The sequence below is a fragment of the Podarcis gaigeae genome (assembly GCF_964106915.1).
Source record: "Podarcis gaigeae genome assembly, chromosome: 10".
Classification (NCBI taxonomy): Eukaryota; Metazoa; Chordata; class Lepidosauria; order Squamata; family Lacertidae; genus Podarcis; species Podarcis gaigeae.
Genome location: NC_139686.1, coordinates 5,508,536 through 5,529,421, shown reverse-complemented (window position 1 = coordinate 5,529,421; position 20,886 = coordinate 5,508,536). Strand labels below are relative to the sequence as shown.

Below are 20,886 nucleotides of genomic sequence, written 5' to 3'. Positions count from 1 at the left end.
ATTGGTCTTGCTAGCAAGGGATGATGGGAGTTGTAGTCCAAAAACAGCTGGAGGCCCAAGGTTGGGGAACACTGATGTAAAGGACTCCTGAGCCACTAGCCTGAAGTGGAACATCCTTTGGAGTTATCCAAGGCTGCTCTGAGTGAGGAGCTTTGCTTGCGAGCACAATAGCAAAGAAACTCTTTCATGGAAAAGTTTGAAAGGACATTCCTTTCTTGGCTATGATTCCTGCGTTGCAGGGGGTTGAACTAGATAGATGACTCTGGATCCCTTCCAGTTGTACGATTCTATGATCACTCGAATTCTTTTGATTGAGAAAAGTGAGAGTTCAGAGCATGTGTGTAAATTGGAAGGGATTATTTGTGAGAAGGCTGATCGCCGAAGAATTGAATTCTGGTGCTGGAGGAGACTCTTGAGAGTCCCATGGACTGCAAGAAGATCAAACCTCTCCATTCTGAAGGAAATCAGCCCTGAGTGCTCACTGGAAGGACAGATCCTGAAGCTGAGGCTCCAAGACTTTGGCCACCTCATGAGAAGAGAAGACTCCCTGGAAAAGATGTTGGGAAAGATGGAGGGCACAAGGAGAAGGGGAGGACAGAGGACGAGATGGTGGGACAGTGTTCTGGAAGCTACCAGCATGAGTTTGACCAAACTGCGGGAGGCAGTGGAAGACAGGAGTGCCTGGCGTGCTCCGGTCCATGGGGTCACGAAGAGGCGGACACAACTAAATGACTAAACAACAACAAGGCAATGGAAAAGCTACTTCTGTACTCATTCCAAGTGTTTATTACATATTACCAAGGAGGCACCTGTGTGTTGGTTTCTAAGTTGCCTCCTGAGACAACAGCCTCCTACTTTAGGTTCTAATAGGGGTGATCTCGTGTGTGTTCCATGATGACCATCAGGGCCAGCCATGTCTCCTCAGCGGTGGGGATGATTTGGCTGGCAGGGAGCATGAACCCGTAACGGCCCGTGTCTCTCAGCTCAAAGGTGTAAGAGTATTTGATGCCTTGTTCGTAGGTCCAGTCGATGGTTCCACCACTTGCTTGGTCTAGATCAAGGAAATGGTTACACAAAGGAAAAACAGCCGCATCACATCTCTTCTATACACATCTTGCTACTCTTCCCGTCTGGAATAGTTTAATTTCCATCCTGTGCATGCTTTGAAACTCAGTGTTAGGGTTCTGGTTGAAAGTAAAGGGTAGACTCTGTTAATCCTCTTTAATAGGCAGCTTGGCATCCAAGCAGTTCACAGCTGACATAAGGCTTGGACCCAGTTCAACACACCTGCTTAGAGGGGGGGACTCTGGGTTGTTTGCTATCTCATCTAGGAATACATTTGACTTCAGAAATAATAAAAACACACTGCCTTCAGAAGCACGTGCAACATTCTAAAAAGCAAGTGGGTATCTAGTCCTCATGGTTATGAAGCAAACCTGGATCGTGTACAAGAGACACTTAAGAGAAGCTCTTCAAAACCAGAGAAAGATGTTTCTGGTATCCAGAGGATGGGAATTTCTCTCTTGGGTCTTCTGTAATCCATCTCTCCCAACCAATTTTCCCTGCACACGCTCCTTCTAACCTCTTTTCTCCTAGCAAAATGTTAGCAAATTAAGCGTTACACAGGAATCTCTAGTTTTTCCACCCGTACAGAGAACCTGTCAGTCACATATGAATCTTGCAGGCATAGCCTAAATGAATGCTGTTGCATTTGTCCTAAAAAAAAATGTAGAAAAGACTTATGCCCAGGAAAGCCATATTTTGTGAGTAGACCGTACTGTGTACTGTAAATACCAGATCTGTCCTGATTTCTGCCCATCCATGCTCAGCAACTGCTGCGTCTACAACTGGCCCTGCCAGTCTTCAAGTAGCACAGCATATTATGGGTTCGATGGTATATCACCTGGATAGCTCAGTTGGTTAGAGCATGGTGCTGCTAATGGCAAGGTCGCAGGTTCGATTCCTGTAAGGGACAGCTGCCTATTCCTGCATTGCAGGGGGTTGAACTAGATGATTCTCAGGGTCCCAATTCTATGATTCTATGATGTGCATTGGAGCATCCCCAGTACTGCAACCTCCATAGAAAACTATACTCTTTGAGAAGGTAGAGTTCAATTCAAAAAAGTTGACTGCCCCCTGGCAGCTTGGAGGACCACATTTGTTTTCACAAGTTGGGTCACTTACAGATGGTGGTGATGATGCTACCATATCTGTATTTGGTTCCATGGAGAGAAGTAAGGGCTTCGACTGCCTTCTGAGCAAGAGCGTCCTGGAAGGGAACAAGGGGCAGAAGGAGAGGAAGAAAAAGTGAGATCTAGAAAGGTCAAGCGCATGGGATGAGAACTGCTACATAACAAAGGTGACCTAAGAGATGCAGGCTTGTGGGAAGAGAATTTACCCCCTTCAGCAGGTGGCGCTGTGGTCTAAACCACAGAGCCTAGAGCTTGCCGGTCAGAAGGTCGGCGGTTCCCTGCTCCTGCTAACCTAGCAGTTCGAAAGCACATCAAAGTGCAAGTAGATAAATAGGTACCACTCTGGCGGGAAGGTAAATGGCTTTTCCGTGAGCTGCTCTGGTTTGCCAGAAGCGGCTTAGTCCTGCTGGCCACATGACCTGGAAGCTGTACGCCGGCTCCCTCGGCCAGTAAAGCGAGATGAGCGCCACAACCCCAGAGTCGTCTGCGACTGGACCTAACGGTCAGGGGTCCCTTTACCTTTATAGCGGTACCTCAGTTTACATACGCTTCAGGTTACAGACGCTTCAGGTTACAGACTCCGCTAACCCAGAAATAGTACCTCAGGTTAAGAACTTTGATTCAGGATGAGAACAAAAATCGTGCTCCGGCGGCGTGGCGGCAGCAGGAGGCCCCGTTAGCTAAAGTGATGCTTCAGGTTAAGAACATTCAGGTTAAGAACGGGCCTCCGGAACAAATTAAGTTCTTAACCCGAGATACCACTGTATTTTAATTTCTGCACTTGTTGCTTTTTCCCTACACAGTTTTCTCCTGTCTCTGCTAGGCCAGCTCCTATTTCCCTACAGGAAATGTTTTCATGCTCGGGATCCCTATCTTTGTATGTCCTCCTGCTTTGGTGGTACTTCGCAAGAAAAAACACACCTTATATGCTGTCTCCCAGGTGTGCTTCTCTTTCTTCTTACCCCTCTTGTTCTAAAGAGGTCGCTCTAGATATAGCCCCATCACTTTGGGTTTCATTCACCTGCTGTCAAAAGTGACGGCTTTTTAGTAGTTCAGAATGGCCAGATGAGGTTTTATCAGTGATGGGAGACGGTTCCCTGATAGCTTGGGATTCATTCTCCACCTTTTGGAAGGGGAAGTCCATTGGAGAACATGGGGCAGTGACCCACCTCCAGTTGAGTGGTGAGGTGGAGGAGTGATTTGATCTTACAAAGGCTGAGCGTTTGGGGTTGTGGTGTGGAGTTAGCTAAAATGGGGATTCAGCGGGAGCTGCACAAGTTGTCGCCTCTGGGGGTCTACTGCTAGTTCCTTACTAAGGGAGGGGACTTAGCCATGGAGTCCTACCAGCTCCGCCCGATCAGCTGCTTGCTTGCTGGTGTAGCCATAAGGATAAAGAAGAAGCTGAGAGTAGCTGTGGATGGAGACGAAGGCTTTGATGTTGCCGTGACTCTTCACAAAGTCCACGATGGCTTTCACTTCGGGCTCAGAGTTAGGGTAGGGTCCACGGTAGGTCTCGGTGCAAGGGTTTCCGCTGGATCCAGCCTCTGTAATGCACAAAAAAAGCACTGTTTCATTGGTTGCTGTAGATCAGGAACAATTCAGATAAGGCACTTTGGTGATGCAACCCTTCCATAACCTGCTGGTTTGAACATTAAAAACCCATGAATTGATAAGGGCAGGTCTAAGCAATAAAGTTAAATGTTGGTTTGAGACTCATCCCCTCAAGTGCTTTTTTTCTTTAAAAATGTTTAGGGGTACGCTCATTTTCACTCAAGAAAATCACCATTTTATAGTTCAAATCAGGAGAAATAAATACAGTAAATGGACAAAAGTACAAAGATCCACAAAATGTTTAGGGCAACCTTTCTCAACCTGTGGGTCCCAAATGTTGTTGAACTACAACTCCCATCACCCCTATCTGGCAAGGCCAGAGTTCAGGGATGATGGGAGTTGTAGTCCAACAACATCTGGGGACCCACAGATTAAGAACCGCTGGTTTAGGGGTATGTGTACCCCCAGAAAAAAGCGCTGCATCCTCCCAATCACGCACACTTCAATTTTTGATAGAGAATCATAGAACTACAGAGTTTGAAGGGACCCTGAAGGTCATCTAGTCCAACCCCCTGCAATGCAGGAATCTCAACTGAAACCTCCATGACAGATGGCCACACAAGCTGGAGAACTCTAGCTCCAGTCTAGGAGTCTGGGGCTGGAAGTTTTGCAGTTTGCCATAATGAGTTGACAGGAAACTGACTATGGTGAATGGTTGGACACAGAATAATGGTGGAAGGAACCAACTGGGGAATCCCCAAGGGTGTTGGGTCATGCTTGAGGTTTTCCAGCAGGCATCTCAGTGGCTTCCATGAGAACAGGGTGCTGGACTAGATGGGCCCATGGCCTGATCCAACAAACACTTCCTGTGTTCTTAACTGGAGGCTGGAATTGAAACAATGACCTTTGTGTGCCCCACCTCCAAGTGATAGCGCTCCACCCTACATCAGCATCCCCAATTAGGCACACATAATGATGTATGGAAGTGAGAGCTGGACCATAAAGAAGGCTGATCGCCGAAGAATGGATGTTTTTGAATTCTGGTGCTGGAGGAGACTCTTGAGAGTCCCATGGACTGCAAGAAGATCAAACCTCTCCATTCTGAAGGAAATCAGCCCTGAGTGCTCACTGGAAGGACAGATACTGAAGCCGAGGCTCCAATACTTTGGCCACCTCATGAGAAGAGAAGACTCCCTGGAAAAGACCCTGATGTTGGGAAAGATGGAGGGCACAAGGAGAAGGGGACGACGGAGGACGAGATGGATGGACAGTGTTCTCGAAGCTACCAGCATGAGTTTGACCAAACTGCGGGAGGCAGTGGAAGCCACGAGTGCCTGGCGTGCTCTGGTCCAGGGGGTCACGAAGAGTCGGACACGATTAAACAACAAATCCTGTGCCATAGGGCATTGGATCCCTTCAGACAATCATATTCCGCTCGACCTCACAAAGGTACACGCCCCCCCATCGGGGTGGGGGATGAGGAAGCAAAACCCTTTACCTCCAAATCCTGCGTCCCAATTCCTGTTAGGATCCACTCCAATGCAGGATGACCCGCTGTTCTTGGACCTTGTCTTCCTCCACATGCGGTTCTGCAACAGCCAGGAAAGGCCCATCAACAAAGTTCAGAACTTCCAGACCTGCTTCTGAAGCTAAATGCGTAATTCAATCTACCAGCTTCATTCTGAACACAGAGTCTTGAAAGGGAAAGAAATACCTTGGAGTGGGTGAAGGCAAACCCATCTGGGTTTGTGACAATTTCTAGGAAGATGTCGAAGTTGTCCAGGATGGAGGTCAGGGAGGCATCCTTGCCGTAGCCATCAAGGATCTGAACAGGATGAAAAAGAAGGGCTTAGGGATAGAGCCTTGGAGTCCGTCATAGACAGAGGTGTGTCTGGCTTCTTCAGACAAAGATAGACATTTTTCTTTTCCACCCTTCTGTCCATCTTTCCTTTATTTCATTAATAACCCACCATTTTTTTCCTCCAAGGAGCTCAAGGTGGCATCAATGGTTCTCCACCATCTCATTTAATCCCAGCAACAGCCCTGTGAGGTTGGTTAGGCTGAGAGGCAGCGACTGGCCCAAGGTCATCCAGTGAGCATCATAGCCGAGTGGGGAAATTTGAACCCTGGTCTCCCAGTTCCCAGGCCAGTGCTCTAACCATAGCTGTCAACTGTCCCTTATTTGGCGGGAAAGTCCCTTATCCCAGCGCCGTGTCCCGCTGCTGTCCCTTTCCCGGGTTGCTGCGCTGTGGGAACCACCGCTTGAGGCTTCGTTTGGCTGCTGGCTGGGCTTTCTGCCTTTGGCTTGGAGGGGCTCAGAAGTTGAACATACCTGTGCTTTGAAAATCCCTTATTTTTGCTGCTGATACCTTATTTCCGAGGCTGCTGGTCCCTTATTTTCAAATCTGTAAGTTGACAGCTATGGCTCTAACCACTACACCACATTGGCCTTTGACACCTGACAGGTGCATTTTCAGGACCCACCCTATTCTTGCAACTGTTCTGGGGCTGTTTTTAATTCTGAATTTTACATTATTGCGACCCACCCTGGGACCTGCCAGTGAAGAACAGGTAAAAATGTGGTAATTATAATAACAATAATAATAATAAATAATATATTTTTCAATTTAGTCTGTGTATTTTAAGTAGTGAGCATCTCCTCTAGACGAGAAATGTGTTTGTTATGGTTAGGAGAAGGAAAACACAACGGCAGATGAGATCAATTTCTCCAGAAGACCTTTGATTTATTATTTTGATACTGCTTTTTTGACAGCACCACTAAGCTCAAAGGAGCTCAGAATGATAAGAGGGCATTAAAATTAGCAGTCAGCATTCCCATAAATATAATCCTATCAATAAACACCACAGCATGCAAATAAATCAAACCAAGCTGTTCAAGTAGTTCAATACAAACACATAATACTATTTTCGTTATATGTTGCCTACGTATGTCAGTTGCTGTCCTGGGCTCCTTCAGGAGGAAGAATGGGGTATAAATTGAATGATTAAATAAATACAACTAATAATTTATCAGAGATCAAACAGGTCTGGAAGCCTTGAATCCTGTGATTGGCATAAATATAAACCAACCAGGATGTATTTGCACTTTTGGCTAGCTAGCTTCACTCTAGATTCCCATGGGAAGGGACCAAGACAATGCAAGACATGGAAGCTGCACTCCTTCTCTCTCAGAATCCTGGTGCCCCCCTCTGAGATTCCACACCAAGTCTATCTCCGCAGCCTTGAGGAGTAGAAACTTCTAGCAGAAAATAAACAATGACATTCTGAAGATGTTGGGTTCTGTGCCCCTAGTACATGGACACATTTGGTGCATGCACACCATTTAAAACCCACCCACACCCAAGAATCTTGGGAGCTGTAGTTCACAATGGTGCCAGGAACTGTAGTTCTAAGCAGGAGACTACAGTTCCCATGATTCTTTGGGAAGGGTGCTTTCAGTGGTGAATATGCAGCCATGAAGTTGTGAAATCCTTACAGCATTGGCGTCTCTGAACATGGGCGGTTCATTCTTGGCCGGCGGTTGCCGATGGAGCTGTGAGCCCTTCCTCCTGCGTGTGAAATGTGTGCCTCTGAGACTAAATTGCAGCCAATACCTTCTTTGCAAGGGACGCGGGTGGCGCTGTGGGTTAAACCACAGAGCCTAGGACTTGCCGATCAGAAGGTCAGCGGTTCAAATCCCCGCGACGGGGTGAGCTCCCGTTGCTCGGTCCCTGCTCCTGCCAACCTAGCAGTTCAAAAGCACGTCAAAATACAAGTAGATAAATAGGTACCGCTCTGGCGGGAAGGTAAACGGCGTTTCTGTGCGCTGCTCTGGTTCGCCAGAAGCGGCTTATTCCTGCTGGCCACATCCAATAAAGCGAGATGAGCGCCGCAACCCCAGAGTTGTCTGCGACTGGACCTAATGGTCAGGGGTCCCTTTACCTTACCTTCTTTGCAAAGTAGACTCCACTGGCTTGAGTGACCCATTCTCGGGAGTGGATGCCAGTGTCGATCCAGATTGCTGGCCGGTTGCTTCCCCCGGTGCTGAACTGTGCGGAAAGGAGAAAGAGAAATCTGAATTCCTACCTTCTCCTCCGCAAGGCTGTCTCCAACCAAGTCTGATGGGCCTGCAAGCTCCCTATGAATGCCAGGTACTGAGAGTGGCATCTTAGCATCCAGGCCCATAAATCTGAGCACTTTGTTAAACCTCATAATTCCCTAAAGCAATTTCCCAGTTCTTTGGAGCCTGGGAGCACATTTGAAAAATCTAAGGAAATGTTACGCATGCCACAAAATGCCCATTTCACAGAAGGAGAAATGGTGGTGCTTGAAACAGACACACACTCTCGAAACAATGGGGGGGGGGACACCCAAAAACCAACCTCCCCAAAAAACAATTTCTCAAAACATAAAAATTAGGAGGGACAAGGGTCCCATTGAATGCCAGAAGGAAGTACCATATTTTTTGCTCTATAAGACTCACTTTTTCCCTCCTAAAAGTAAGGGGAAATGTGTGTGCGTCTTATGGAGCGAATGCAGGCTGTGCAGCTATCCCAGAAGCCAGAACAGCAAGAGGGATTACTGCTTTCACTGCGCAGCAATCCCTCTTGCTGTTCTGGCTTCTGAGATTCAGAATATTTTTTTCCTTGTTTTTCTCCTCCAAAAACTAGGTGCATCTTGTGGTCTGGTGCGTCTTATAGAGCGAAAAATATGGTATTTGAAGAAATCGGGGTGCCCACAGGTGCCATGTTGGAGACCCAAAATTTAAAGGCCGAAATATTAACACATTATATCCATATATGTTAGAGATGTGGGAATTCCACCTCCTGCATGGCATGGGAAAGTCAGGAGTGGAAATTGATGTTTGTTTGTCCAAATGCCCCAGAAATGAGTTACCTTCAAGATGTTGATTGGGCGGCCCTCGTAACTCTTCCCAATCTGGATTTTACTGACCAGTTTGGGGTTTTCACCCACCAGGAGGTCCATGAAATCGTAGATCTAGTGGAGAGAGAGAGAGAGAGGGCTGGAGTGAAATGTGTCTGTGTGTGTCTCTGTAAGAGTCTGTGTTCTGAAATTCTGCCTCAAGAAAGCAAACGTCAAGACTCCAGCGGTTCCTGAAATGAGGGCTTTATTTTCCATTGTGAAATATAGTCGGAGTCGAGAGTGGATCTCATGCTCTTTATTCAGCTCATAGTGGTGAGGAGGAATGGAAGTTTCCCCAGAATGCCTGCTTTATACACATTATTTACACAATGGGCCCCACGTGATTGGCTAATTCTGGGATTCACCTGTAGGCCAATCAGGTTGCGGATTCACTTCCACCTGGAGCTGGATTGGGTGGCTCCTGTGGACCAGTCAAACTGCTGCATTCTGGACCCTATTGTTCTAGGACCAATCAGACTGCTGCATTCTGAATCCTATTGTTCTAGGACCAATCAGACTGCTGCTTTTTGGATCCTATTCAACTCAGTACATAACACATTGTGTTCTACATGGCAATGTTAGTCAATTAAATTGTGGAGTGGGCTAACTCACCTGAATTGCACATACCCTGTGCCGTGGAGTGGAGAGACCATTACTCTCCCCCCCCTCCCAATTATGACAGCTGCAATCTCTTCTTATTTATTACATTTATATACCATTTATATACCACATATCTTTCAATGAGTTCAAGGTGGGTGAGCCAGTTCTGCACACTTTCCCTCTGGACTATCCTCCGCAGCTTGAAAAGCATCCCCCTTGTTTGGTGACATTTTGATAACACTTGCAAAAATGTCCACCTTCTCACTACCATTGCCCTTGCTCGCTTGCTCTCTCAGTTGACTTTGCCCGAGGTGATGTCACGACATAACCACCCCTGATTGGCTATTTACACATCTTATTCACTGCGTGGTCTGTGATTGGCTTGGACTGGTGAAGTGATGAGCCCAGAATGCCCTCACTCCCAAGTGGCTTGGTTAACCCTCAGTGTTGTCCCCACATTGGCAAACCTGTTTGACTATATACAGTAGCACAGGGGTCAGCAACCGTTTTCAGCCGTGGGCTGGTCCACCATCCCTCAGACCATGTGGTGGGCCGGACTATATTTGGGGGGGGGATGAACAAATTCCTATGCCCCACAAATAACCCAGAGATGCATTTTAAATAAAAGGACACATTCTACTCATGTAAAAACACGCTGATTCCCGGACTGTCCGTGGGCCGGATTGAGAAGGCGATTGGGCCACATCCAGCCCCCAGGCCTTAGGTTGCCTAGCCCTGATATAGCATAGTCATGACATCATCCCATCCCATCCCATCCAATGAGATTACAAGTTCAGGAAGCAATAAAAAGGAGAGGTGAAGTGTACCTAGAACAGCAACAAAAAGTGATAGGTATTTCTGCTATCAAAGCATTAGCTGGAAAATATTTTTACCCTCTCTCCTAAACCCATGTCTTTGCTCCCCATACAAAATAATCATATTGAAATGGGATATTTGCAGTTACAAGTATGCATTTATTTCACTCACCTCATCCAGATTGTGGTAAGAAGCATAGTTAAATGTCTCAATCGACCGGGGCATAAAATGTTGGCGGGACATGAAAAGCTTCTCCTCATCCACCAGTGACTGGAAGGGACAATGGGAAGAGTCAGGGAGAAGTGGGGGTTGTTGGAGAAAAGCACACTCCCTTTTCTTGAGTTTGTAGCTAATGTACATGTTACTTTAAACCACATGAGCCCATGGTCTGTCTAGCAACCTAGCCAGCACTTACTTGTGAAATCTCTAAGGTAACTCTGCCCCTAAAAGCTGAGCCATTTTGTGGTTCTCTCTTATAACCTTAAAATAGTTCCTGCTCCTGCATGAATAAAGCCTTTGAACTCTCCCAGTGGAAATGGGAGTGTGTGCACAGCATATATCTGAGGTGTCAATGATTTGGACAGCATACACATAATGCTTTTAAAGCACACTTGAAACACATTTCCCCCCTCAAAAAATTCTAGGCACCATAGTTTGTTAAGGGTTGCTGGTGATAGATAAACTATTGTGCTCAGGATTCATTTTCGTGTGTACACAGCCTAGGTTAAAGAGGTTTGTCTCCAGCATGATAGTGGCGGTGAGAAGGTAGACTCAGTCAGGGAAAGGTGCCTGTGAGGGGAGGCTTCCCTGAGGTCCCTCAAGAACCTGACACCCTGGTGTCAGGTCTCAGGGCTGACAATACACAGGTTTATACAGCAGGGTCAACCCTACCATTAGACGGTGGTAGAAGTGAGGTCTTGAAGGACAGAACTGGGCCAGGCCTTGCTTTGCAGGCCACACACACCTGCACCCGTTTCCCTTGTCATCTGTGCAGGTCACTGACCTGAAGGTCCTGGATCATGATGGAATAACGGATGCCGTTGGATTCCAGGAACACCTTGACTCCTTGGAGGCTCTCGAATGGGACACGCACGTCTATGGGGAACTCGGAGTGAACTGGGTGGCGCCAGAAATCCAGCTGGAGAAGAGAAGTATTAGTTTAATATATGTGTATGGCGTGTGTTTTGCAATCTCTCCTGTGGTACAATAATGTAAGAATTGCCTTGCTGGCTATGAAACCTGGGGAGCTGCCTTATATTGAGTCAGACCATTTTTCCATCTAACTTAGTATTGTCTGACACGGACTGGCAGCAGCTGCCCAGAGTTTCAGGCGGGATATTCCTAGCCCTTCATGGAGATGGTACTGAACCTGGGACCTTCTACTGAACCTGGGACCTTTTGCATGCAAGCAGATGTTCTGCTCACTGAGTTACGGCCCTTACCTACCTCCCTCCTCCCCAAATTCCGACAGTGAAAAGTTAAAGTATGGCTTAAATTCGCCACCTTACAAAAATTGGCTTTTACAATATCGCTGCTGAAACAGGCATACGGTAAAACAGAACAAAAAATATTTTATTGCCGATTTGCAAGCTTGAGACTGTTCATTTCCCATTTGCAGGTGTGAGTGCCTGCGGAATTGTAGCAATAGTGATTTGCAATTTTAGCAATTGTAAGGTAACTTTTGCAGGCTTGCAAGATCAAAGGCTTAAATTGGCTCAGAGTTACAGTTCTACTAACCCAACCACAGCGACTTTCAGCCTGTAACCCAATTTTAAGGGAGCAGCTTATATTTGGGTATTGTCTTTTTTTATTTCCCCACCACCACCTTTGAATTTCAAAGGTGCGGCTTATTTGCGGGTGCGGCTTATAATACGGTATCTCTCTGCCTATCCATCCATCCCTCCATTCAGCTGCCATTTGCTGTAAGGTCCCAGGGTGGGTGTCAAAAGCAGGAGCCAGGCAATAAATCACACAGCACCAGTGAAGCCAAGTCTTTATTCCTGAACACAAGGTCGACTCAGGAGCATAGCTGTCAACCGTCCCTTATTTGGCAGGAAACTCCCTTATCCCAGCGCCGTGTCCCGCTGCTGTCCCTTATTGATGATGTCCCTTAAATTTCCCGGGTTTCAAAGGAAGCAGCTCCTCTCCCTCCCTCCCTGCCAGTCAGGGAGGAGGGAGGCTCCAACTGTGTTGCTTGGCTGCGTTGCTCACCCAATAAGGAGTCTGAGAACGACTGGGGGGTGGAGCTTGCATGCCTTGTGCCCATCAAATCGGCCGCGTTGCCTGGGGACTCGCCTTTGCTCAGCGCTTCCCAGCGGAGAGGCGACAGTGGTTTTCCTTGCTGCATCCCCTTTGCCGGGTTGCTGCGCTGTGGGAACCACCGCTTGAGGCTTCGTTTGGCTGCTGGCTGGGCTTTCTGCCTTTGGCTCAGAGGGGCTCAGAAGTTGAACATACCTGTGCTTGGAAAATCCCTTATTTTGGCTGCTGGTCCCTTATTTTTGAGGCTGCTGTTCCCTTATTTTCAAATGTGTAAGTTGACAGCTATGCTCGGGAGGCCAGGCCTAGTGAGCAGAGCAACTCGTCCCAGTAGATCTCGCTCCATGGGCAATTGTGGGGACTGAAGGTGCCCTCCTTCCCACAGCTGCCTAAGTTAGGGTTACCACATGTCCCCAGTTCCCAAGGACAGTCCCCGGATTTGCAAATCTGTCCCTGGTCAAATTCTGTCCCCGGAATGTCCCCAGATTTGCAAATCTGTCCCTGGGAAACGTGACAGCGGCAGCCCCAGCAGCCTGGAGCCAGCCTGGTAGCGCAGTTGGCTCTGGCTGGCTTCAGGAGCTGCTCACTGCCATGGCACCCGCCATTTTTCCTCACTGGAAGTCCCCATATGATGTGTCTTGTGTGCAACACATCATATAGGGACTTCCACTCAGCGAGCAGCTCCTGAAGCCGGCCAGAGCCAACTATGCTACCAGGCTGGCTCCAGGCTGCTGACTGCTGCTGCCACTGCCAAAGGGGAACTGGGGACGTCTGGCGGTACAGATCTCCTGCCCCATTCTCCCTTTGTTTTGACTGATCAGGGGAGGCTTGGGAATCGCGAGCGGCCAGCCGTTGCCCAGTTTTTTAAAAACTCTGCACATTTCTGTTTCACAGGGTGTGAAAGAAGGCTTTGCACATTGCCTGGCAGAGAAACAGTGCGCCTCGCCCCCGGGCAACAGCCGCCCGCCCGCGACTCCCAAGCCTCCCACGATCTGTCCAAACAAAGGGGGAAGGAGATCAGGGGAGGCTCAGGAGTCACGGGTGGGCGGTGTGCCATCGCCCAGTTTTTAAAAAACATTTATGTTTCACAGGGTGTGAAAGAAGGGCTTTGCATACAATATGCATCTGTGCTTGGGCCCAGGGTCTTTTGCCTCACAGTCCCCACTACTGTCTATCAGCTTCAAAAAAAGAAAAAAGAAGAAAAAGTGTCCCCGGATTCATTGAAAAAAAATCTGGTAACCATAGCCTAAGTCTCCTCCTCTTCCAGGTTGTTCCCAAACAATTTGAGACTATGCCAGCATGCCTGCCTTTGCTCCTCTTACTTCATCCCTCTCCTGGTTCTGGGAGACCAGAGGTAGGTGAGCTGGTCGCAGCAGAAGGGGAGACTCCCTGTCTTCTTCCCCAGCCTGACTCATCTCTGCCTCTCAGCCCTCCTCCTCTCCAGCCTCTGATTCTACCACTGATACTGAACTGCTCTCTGCCACAGCCTCTCCCAGCTCACTAAGCCCTGTTGCCTCTTCAGCTTCTGACACCTCCTTCTCCCAGTCTACTCCCTCTTCTCCCCCTGACCGTTCATGGTCGTTCCACCACCATTCCCCAGGCTCTGAGCCTTCTTCCCTTGGGGTTCCCCAACTGATGTCTCCCACCGCTCCCCTCTGGGATGGCCTGGGACTCGGGCTCAGACTCGGAGCCAGAGGAGTCTCAGTCCGCACCGGATCCTTTGCCTCAGGCGGCATCTGAACCAGGTCTGGGGCCTGATCCTGAAGAGTCCCAGTCTGCACAGGTTCCCCTGCAACAAGCACCAGCTGGGCCGAGTCCAGGGCCTGAGCCTGCCCTGGCTCCAGATGCGTGGATGACCTCGTTGCCTCCAGCTGGGCCATCACTTACAGCTGCTCCACTACCAGTTGGGTCAGGGGAGGCTGAGGTGGCCTCTGAGTCTAGTAACCCACCGACGTCTTGCGAGCTGCAGAGACTGAGGTCTGAGAGGAGAGACCTGAGTACTCGCAGGAGGAGTGCTCACCTTCGGGCGAGACAGGGAGGTGAGTCACTGGGGGATCAGGACTGGCCGTTACCCTGACAGAGATAAAAGGCTGTCGGATCCTGCCCCAGGTTGCGGGAGCAACATTGCTGTTTGCCAGAACCTGCCTGTGATCCTGTGCCTGACCTTGCCTGGTTTCCTGCCTCGTGTCCTGTCGGACTGACTCCTTGCGGAACCCTTGGATTCGGGACTGGACCTGGACCACGTTTCACGGGTTACCCCGGGGCCCAGCACACCCTGCATTCAATCGGTCCATGATGGGGTGTTACATCGAACAGAGATAAACAACCCCACCTGCATCTCTGCTCCAAAGCATTACCTGAAGATGCTCAAGAGCTTCCAGCTCCTTCAGCTTCTCCACTTGGAACTCATCTGCAGCAAAGATCCTCAGCACCTGGTGACTGCAGAGACAAGTTATGTGAGCCTTTGCCGCCATCAGATAGCACACTTGACGATGGGCTTTCGTGAAGGATAAACGTGGTGGTCATTCTGTGGCCGGCTAGCTGAATTCCCCCCACAGGAATCTGTGCTTGCTGGTTGTCTAAGCAGGCAGCATTGGTAGAATGGGACAGAGGAATGTGTGTCCCCACGCCCCACCTCCCCAAAGCCCAGTATACATGCGTTAGTTCAAGCATAGCCAAAGTTGGTCCTCCAGCTGTTTTGGGACTACAACTCCCATCATCCCTAGCTAACAGGACCAGTGGTCAGGGATGATGGGCACTATAGTCCCAAAACATCTGGAGGGCCAAGTTTGCCTATGCTTGATTTAGTTCCGTGTTTCCCAACCTTGGGCCTCCGGCTGTTTTTGGACTACAACTCCCATCATCCCTAGCTAGCAAGACCAGTGGTCAGGGATGATGGGAATTGTAGTTCAAAAACAGCTGGAGGTCCAAGGTTGGGAAACACTGATTTAGTTAATGATTTAAATTAGAGCTGTAATACTTGTGTTCCGTCACTAGGTGCCGCTGTAGTGCTGCTCTCTTCAGCAGATGCAAAAAGAATTTCACATCAAGCTGCAAAACAGAAAAGCTTTGGGCATAGAGCACAATGCCTCCAACATAGCTGCTCCTTCAGTTATTACTTATGAAAGGGAGCAAGCAGGGCCGGATTAAGACCTTTAGAGGCCCTTAGCACTTTAAAGATTATAATAATATTATATTATATTACAATGGTACCTCGGGTTACAGACACTTCAGGTTACAGACTCTGCTAACCCAGAAACAGTACATAAGGTTAAGAACTTTGCTTCAGGATGAGAACAGAAATCGCGCGGCGGCAGCAGGAGGCCCCATTAGCTAAAGTGGTGCTTCAGGTTAAGAACAATTTCAGGTTAAGAACAGAGCTCCGGAACAAATTAAGTTCTTAACCCGAAGTACCACTGTATATCGAACTGGCTAGATTAACAGAGGCAATTAGAGATCACACTAGACAAGAGTTTCAAAAAGCACAGGGGGAAATGCAGAGAATACTTCACAAAACAATGCCCTAAAATACACACTTGGACTTGTTTCGACTAATGTCTGCAGGAGACTTTGTGGATATTTAAGTTATAATTAGAAAAATCTTAATAGGAGGATTGGTTTGAGAAGATATTGAATTCTTTGAGTAAGTTTGAACAATTTTGGGGCAATTAAAATGTCAAAAGTTAACATAAGAAACAAAAAATAAATAAAAAATGAAATGAAATGTGGAAAACAAAACCTATAAAATAAAATGCAGAACCAGCTGCAGGTTGGTGCAAGTAAAAAAAAAAACCCCACAAACCCCCCCCCCAAAAAAAAAACAAGTCATGCTTTTCCATTTCCCTGGACTATTCCATCTTTCTGTTTGTCTGTCTGTCTGTCTGTCTCTCTCTCTCTCTGCTACCTGGAGATGGAAAGTGGAGCTAGGTAAATCACGACGCGGACCCCCCGATCTTATGTCTACGTACCCCACAAAGGTCTCGGTGCCGAGCGCAACAGCCACGAGGGCGCCAAACCACAGGAGACTCCTCATTTTGGCCAAGACGGGATAGCCACTAGGAACTGGGGTGCCTCCCCAAGGCCTCTTATATTCCATCCACAGTGTAAACGCTGGCTGGAGCGTGGCCAGTGGCTACAGGGACCAGCCTTCCGCCAGCCGCCCGCCTTCCCACAGCTCCGTCGGGAAAAGGGCTGACACTTCCAGCCCCTTTTCCTGATTGATGTTCTGGGGAACGGGCACCTGCCTTGATAAGCGAGGAGGTCGGGGACCCACAAAGTTTCCTTTCGTCTCTGCCAAGCTTTTGTGCAATGCCAAGGGGTTGTTGAATCATCCGCACCACAGAGCTCAAACAGAGCAGAGGGCTTCAGATCCATGCCAGGGGTTCTGACCCAAATTAACCCCCCCCAGACACACACACACCTGTAGTTGAAGGTGCTCCTAGATGGGTGTAGGGGGCTCTTTCTGTGTATAAATCATGGGTAAGTAAACTAAGGCCCAGGGGCCGGATCCGGCCCAATCGCCTTCTAAATCCGGCCCAGGAATCAGCGGGTTTTTCCTCCTGGGTCGTGTCCAGAAAGTAGTGTTGGGGGATGAATGTTCAGACCCCTGGGCTCTCACTTATGGGGTGCCTCAGGGTTCTGTCCTCTCCCCCATGCTTTTTAATATCTAAATGAAGCCGCTGGGAGAGATCATCAGGGGGTTTGGGCTGGGTGTTCATCAATATGCAGATGATACCCAGCTCTACCACTCTTTTAAATCAGAACCAGTGAAGGCGGTGAAGGTCCTGTGTGAGTGCCTGGAGGCGGTTGGAGGATGGATGGCAGCTAACAGATTGAGGTTGAATCCTCACAAGACAGAAGTACTGTTCTTGGGGGACAGGAGGCAGGCAGGTGTGGAGGATTCACTGGTCCTGAATGGAGCAACTGTGCCCCTGAAGGACCAGGTGCGCAGCCTGGGAGTCATTTTGGACTTATAGCTGTCCATGGAAGCGCAGGTCAATTCTGTATCCAGGCTGGCTGTCTACCAGCTCCATCTGGTATGCAGGATGAGACCCTCCCTGCCCGCAGACTGTCTCACCAGAGTGGTGCATGCTCTAGTTATCTCCCGGTTGGACTACTGCTATGCGCTCTATGTGGGGCTACCTTTGAAGGTGATCCGGAAACTGCAATTAATCCAGAATGCGGCAGCTAGACTGGTGACTGGGGGCGGCCGCCGAGACCATATAACACCGGTCCTGAGAGATCTGCATTGGCTCCCAGTACGTTTCCGAGCACCATTCAAAGTGTTGGTGCTGACCTTGAAAGCCCTAAACGACCTCGGCCCAGTATACCTGCAGGAGCGTCTCCACCCCCATCGTTCTGCCCGGACGCTGAGGTCCAGCGCCGAGGGCCTTCTGGTGGTTCCCTCCCTGCGAGAAGCAAAGCTACAGGGAACCAGGCAGAGGGCCTTCTTGGTGGTGGCTCTCGCCCTGTGGAACACCCTCCCATCAGATGTCAAAGCGATAAACAACTACCTGACATTCAGAAGACATCTTAAGGCAGCCCGGTTCAGGGAAGTTTTTAATGTGTGACATTTTAGTGTATTTTCTGTCTCTGTGGAAACCGCCCAGAGTGGCTGGGGAAACCCAGCCAGATGGACAGGGTACAAATAATAAATTATTATTATTATTATTATTATTATTATTACTATAGGTGCATCTTATGGTCAGGTGCCTCTTATGGAGCGAAAAATACGGTATGTTGGACACTGTCAGGAGGGCTGGAGAAACCCAGTCAGATGAGTGAGGTATAAATAATAGGCATATCATTATTATTTCCATCTATCTCCACTGTGGAACGTAGACAAAGAATCATAACTTGGAAGGGACTCTGAATAATAAATAATAATAGTTATTATAATATCATATCATATAATAATTAATATAATATAATGATATTATAATCGTATGTATAATATGTTGTTTTGTTGAATAGGACGTACTTATTTTCATCAGATAAATGTTGGTCGGTATGCACCTTTGGTTGGGCAAAACACAGGACAGGTCAGAGGAAAATTACACCAAGTACCGTATTTTTAGCTCTATAACACACACCTGACCATAACACGCCCGTAGTTTTTAGAGGAGGAAAATCCGTAGGCATGCCACCCGTAGGCATTCCCTCCATAAGACGCACAGACATTTCCCCTTACTTTTTAGGAGGAAAAAAGTGAGTGTTATGGTGCAAAAAATACGGTAATTCCATTCTTCAAGAACTTTTTTCTCATTTTGTCCTGTAATTTAGTTTTGCCCTCTCAGCATATTCCATCATCTTCATAAGCCAGTCTTCTTCTGTTGGGATTTTATTAGTCTCTCAGTGAATATCTGATGTCCTCCACAGATTACATTTTTTCGTGTTCTAGTGAGTAACTCGGCAGCTGTTGCAACCAGGGAAGGACACAGAGAGATTAGCCACTAACGCTATTTTTGCCACTGTGCCAGAAGAAATGTTAACCTTCGGGATTAGATGATATACACCACCTTGGACTCCCTTGAGAGAAAGTAATAATAATAATAATCATTCAAATTCCTACCAGGCCCCTGCCCCAAAGGCAGACGACCCCATGACAGGCCTAGCAATGTCAACATAGCATCCCTAAAATTAGGGAGGGTAGGCGGGCAATCTGATGCACGCAGCAGAAGCGACTGCTCCAAGCTGCATGCTAGGAATATATAACCTTCGGGCCAACCCTCTAAATGGTAACATCAAAATCTCCCCAACAAGCCAAATTAACCCAGTCAGTCATGGCCATCTAAACCAGTGTTTCCCAACCTTGGGCCTCCAGCTGTTTTTGAACTATAATTCCCATCATCCCTGACCACTGGTCTTGCTAGCTAGGGATGATGGGAGTTGTAGTCCAAAAACAGCTGGAGGCCCAAGGTTGCGAGACACTGATCTAAACGGTCCTGCCCAGCACCGCTTTTGAAAGAAAAGATAGACCCTAAAATCTGGCATGGCTCCATGCTTTGTGAGGCCCTGGGAGCAAATTGTGGAGCAACGCAGTTTGTTTTCTGCGTATTCTTCTGCTTCGAGTGCATTAGAATTCTATTTGTTGCTTTATTATTAAATATGCCCTGCGACTGTCCTTCAGTAATGAACAGAGTGAAAGATTCTGAGTCATGGGGATGGAGAGTTTATGTGCTTAGTTTATTATTTTGTTCCAATTTTGCTCATACAGTGGTAAAGGTAAAGGTAAAGGTACCCCTTGACAGACTCTGGGGTTGTGCGCCCATCTCACTCAAGAGGCCAGGGGCCAGCGCTGTCCGGAGACACTTCCGGGTCACGTGGCCAGCGTGACATCGCTGCTCTGGCGAGCCAGAGCCGCACACGGAAACGCCGTTTACCTTCCCGCCAGTAAGCAGTCCCTATTTATCTACTTGCACCCGGAGGTGCTTTCGAACTGCTAGGTTGGCAGGCGCTGGGACCAAGCAGCGGGAGCGCACCCCGCCGCAGGGATTCGAACCGCCGACCTTTCAATCGGCAAGTCCTAGGCGCTGAGGCTTTAACCCCTCGGGTTAAGAACTTAATTCGTTCCGGAGGTCTGTTCTTAACCTGAAACTGTTCTTAACCTGAAGCACCACTTTAGCTGTAACCAGAAGCGTCTGTAACCCGAGGTACCACTGTATTGTTAATATTGTTTTTCAGATTATAAACGTACTGATTTGTTAATCATATAATAGGACTTTTGCCGTAATTGTGAGGTTTAGCTACTGTTTTTTTAGCTACTGTTTTGCTAACAATGTTTTACAGATTGTAATTGTTTCACTGAGGATTTGCTAATTATTCTCTATGCTGTATTTGTGAAGATCCATTATGTTCTATCAGGTTGTTGTTTATTGTTTGCAAACCGCTTTGGGATTCAGCTGAAGGAAAAGCAGCATAGAAATATAATTAGCAATCAAAACAAATATTGCATTTGAGTCCAAATGCAGACTTCAGTGCCCATAATATTGCATTCACTGCATTCATTTACAAGTCCCTTAACAGCTGGGGTCCAGGATACTTTAATGAATGTCTGCTTCTTTATAAACCTGAGGACTTTGGGGGGTCACTGTTAAAGATCTCCCACAGCACAGTTGCACAGAAGCCATTCATTCAGTACTGGGCGCCCAATTCTGTGGAACTCCGTCCCACATGCCTCCGTCCCACAGGCAGCCCCACTCCCTGTTGAACCTGCAATACTCTGGCCCAAAAATGGAAGCAGAAAGAACTACCGACTCTTGAAGAATGGAGAATGAAGTTAACGGACTATGCAGAACTGGACAAACTAACTGGAAAAATAAGATATCAACGAGATCGCAAGTTCATTGAGGATTGGGGAAAATTTTCTGACTTTTTGAAAAGTGTATGTGATGAGCAAACAACGCTAGTGGGTTTTAAAGAAGCTTTGTGAAAGAATAAGAAATATTGCAAGAATGCAAATATGTTTGTAATGGTATCTTAAAAGGCGATATTAATTTTGGGAATGCGTAGATAATAAATTCAAATACGGATGATTGTCAGAGAAGCT

At 47.8% G+C, this 20,886-nt stretch overlaps 1 protein-coding gene across 1 annotated transcript; it reads right to left on the bottom strand.

The window, feature by feature from the left end:
* Positions 1-741: 741 nt before the first annotated feature.
* On the bottom strand, positions 742-16,371 carry LOC310826115 (carboxypeptidase A1-like; the record flags this gene model as incomplete). Its single annotated transcript, XM_083700746.1, has 11 exons — positions 742-1,051; positions 2,185-2,269; positions 3,537-3,736; positions 5,242-5,332; positions 5,458-5,568; positions 7,691-7,792; positions 8,640-8,741; positions 10,254-10,352; positions 11,086-11,220; positions 14,696-14,777; positions 16,307-16,371. 11 exons carry the CDS (start codon positions 16,369-16,371, stop codon positions 864-866), a joined length of 1,260 nt encoding a protein of 419 aa, XP_083556872.1. The 3' UTR covers positions 742-863.
* Between the last annotated feature and the right edge of the window lie 4,515 nt (positions 16,372-20,886).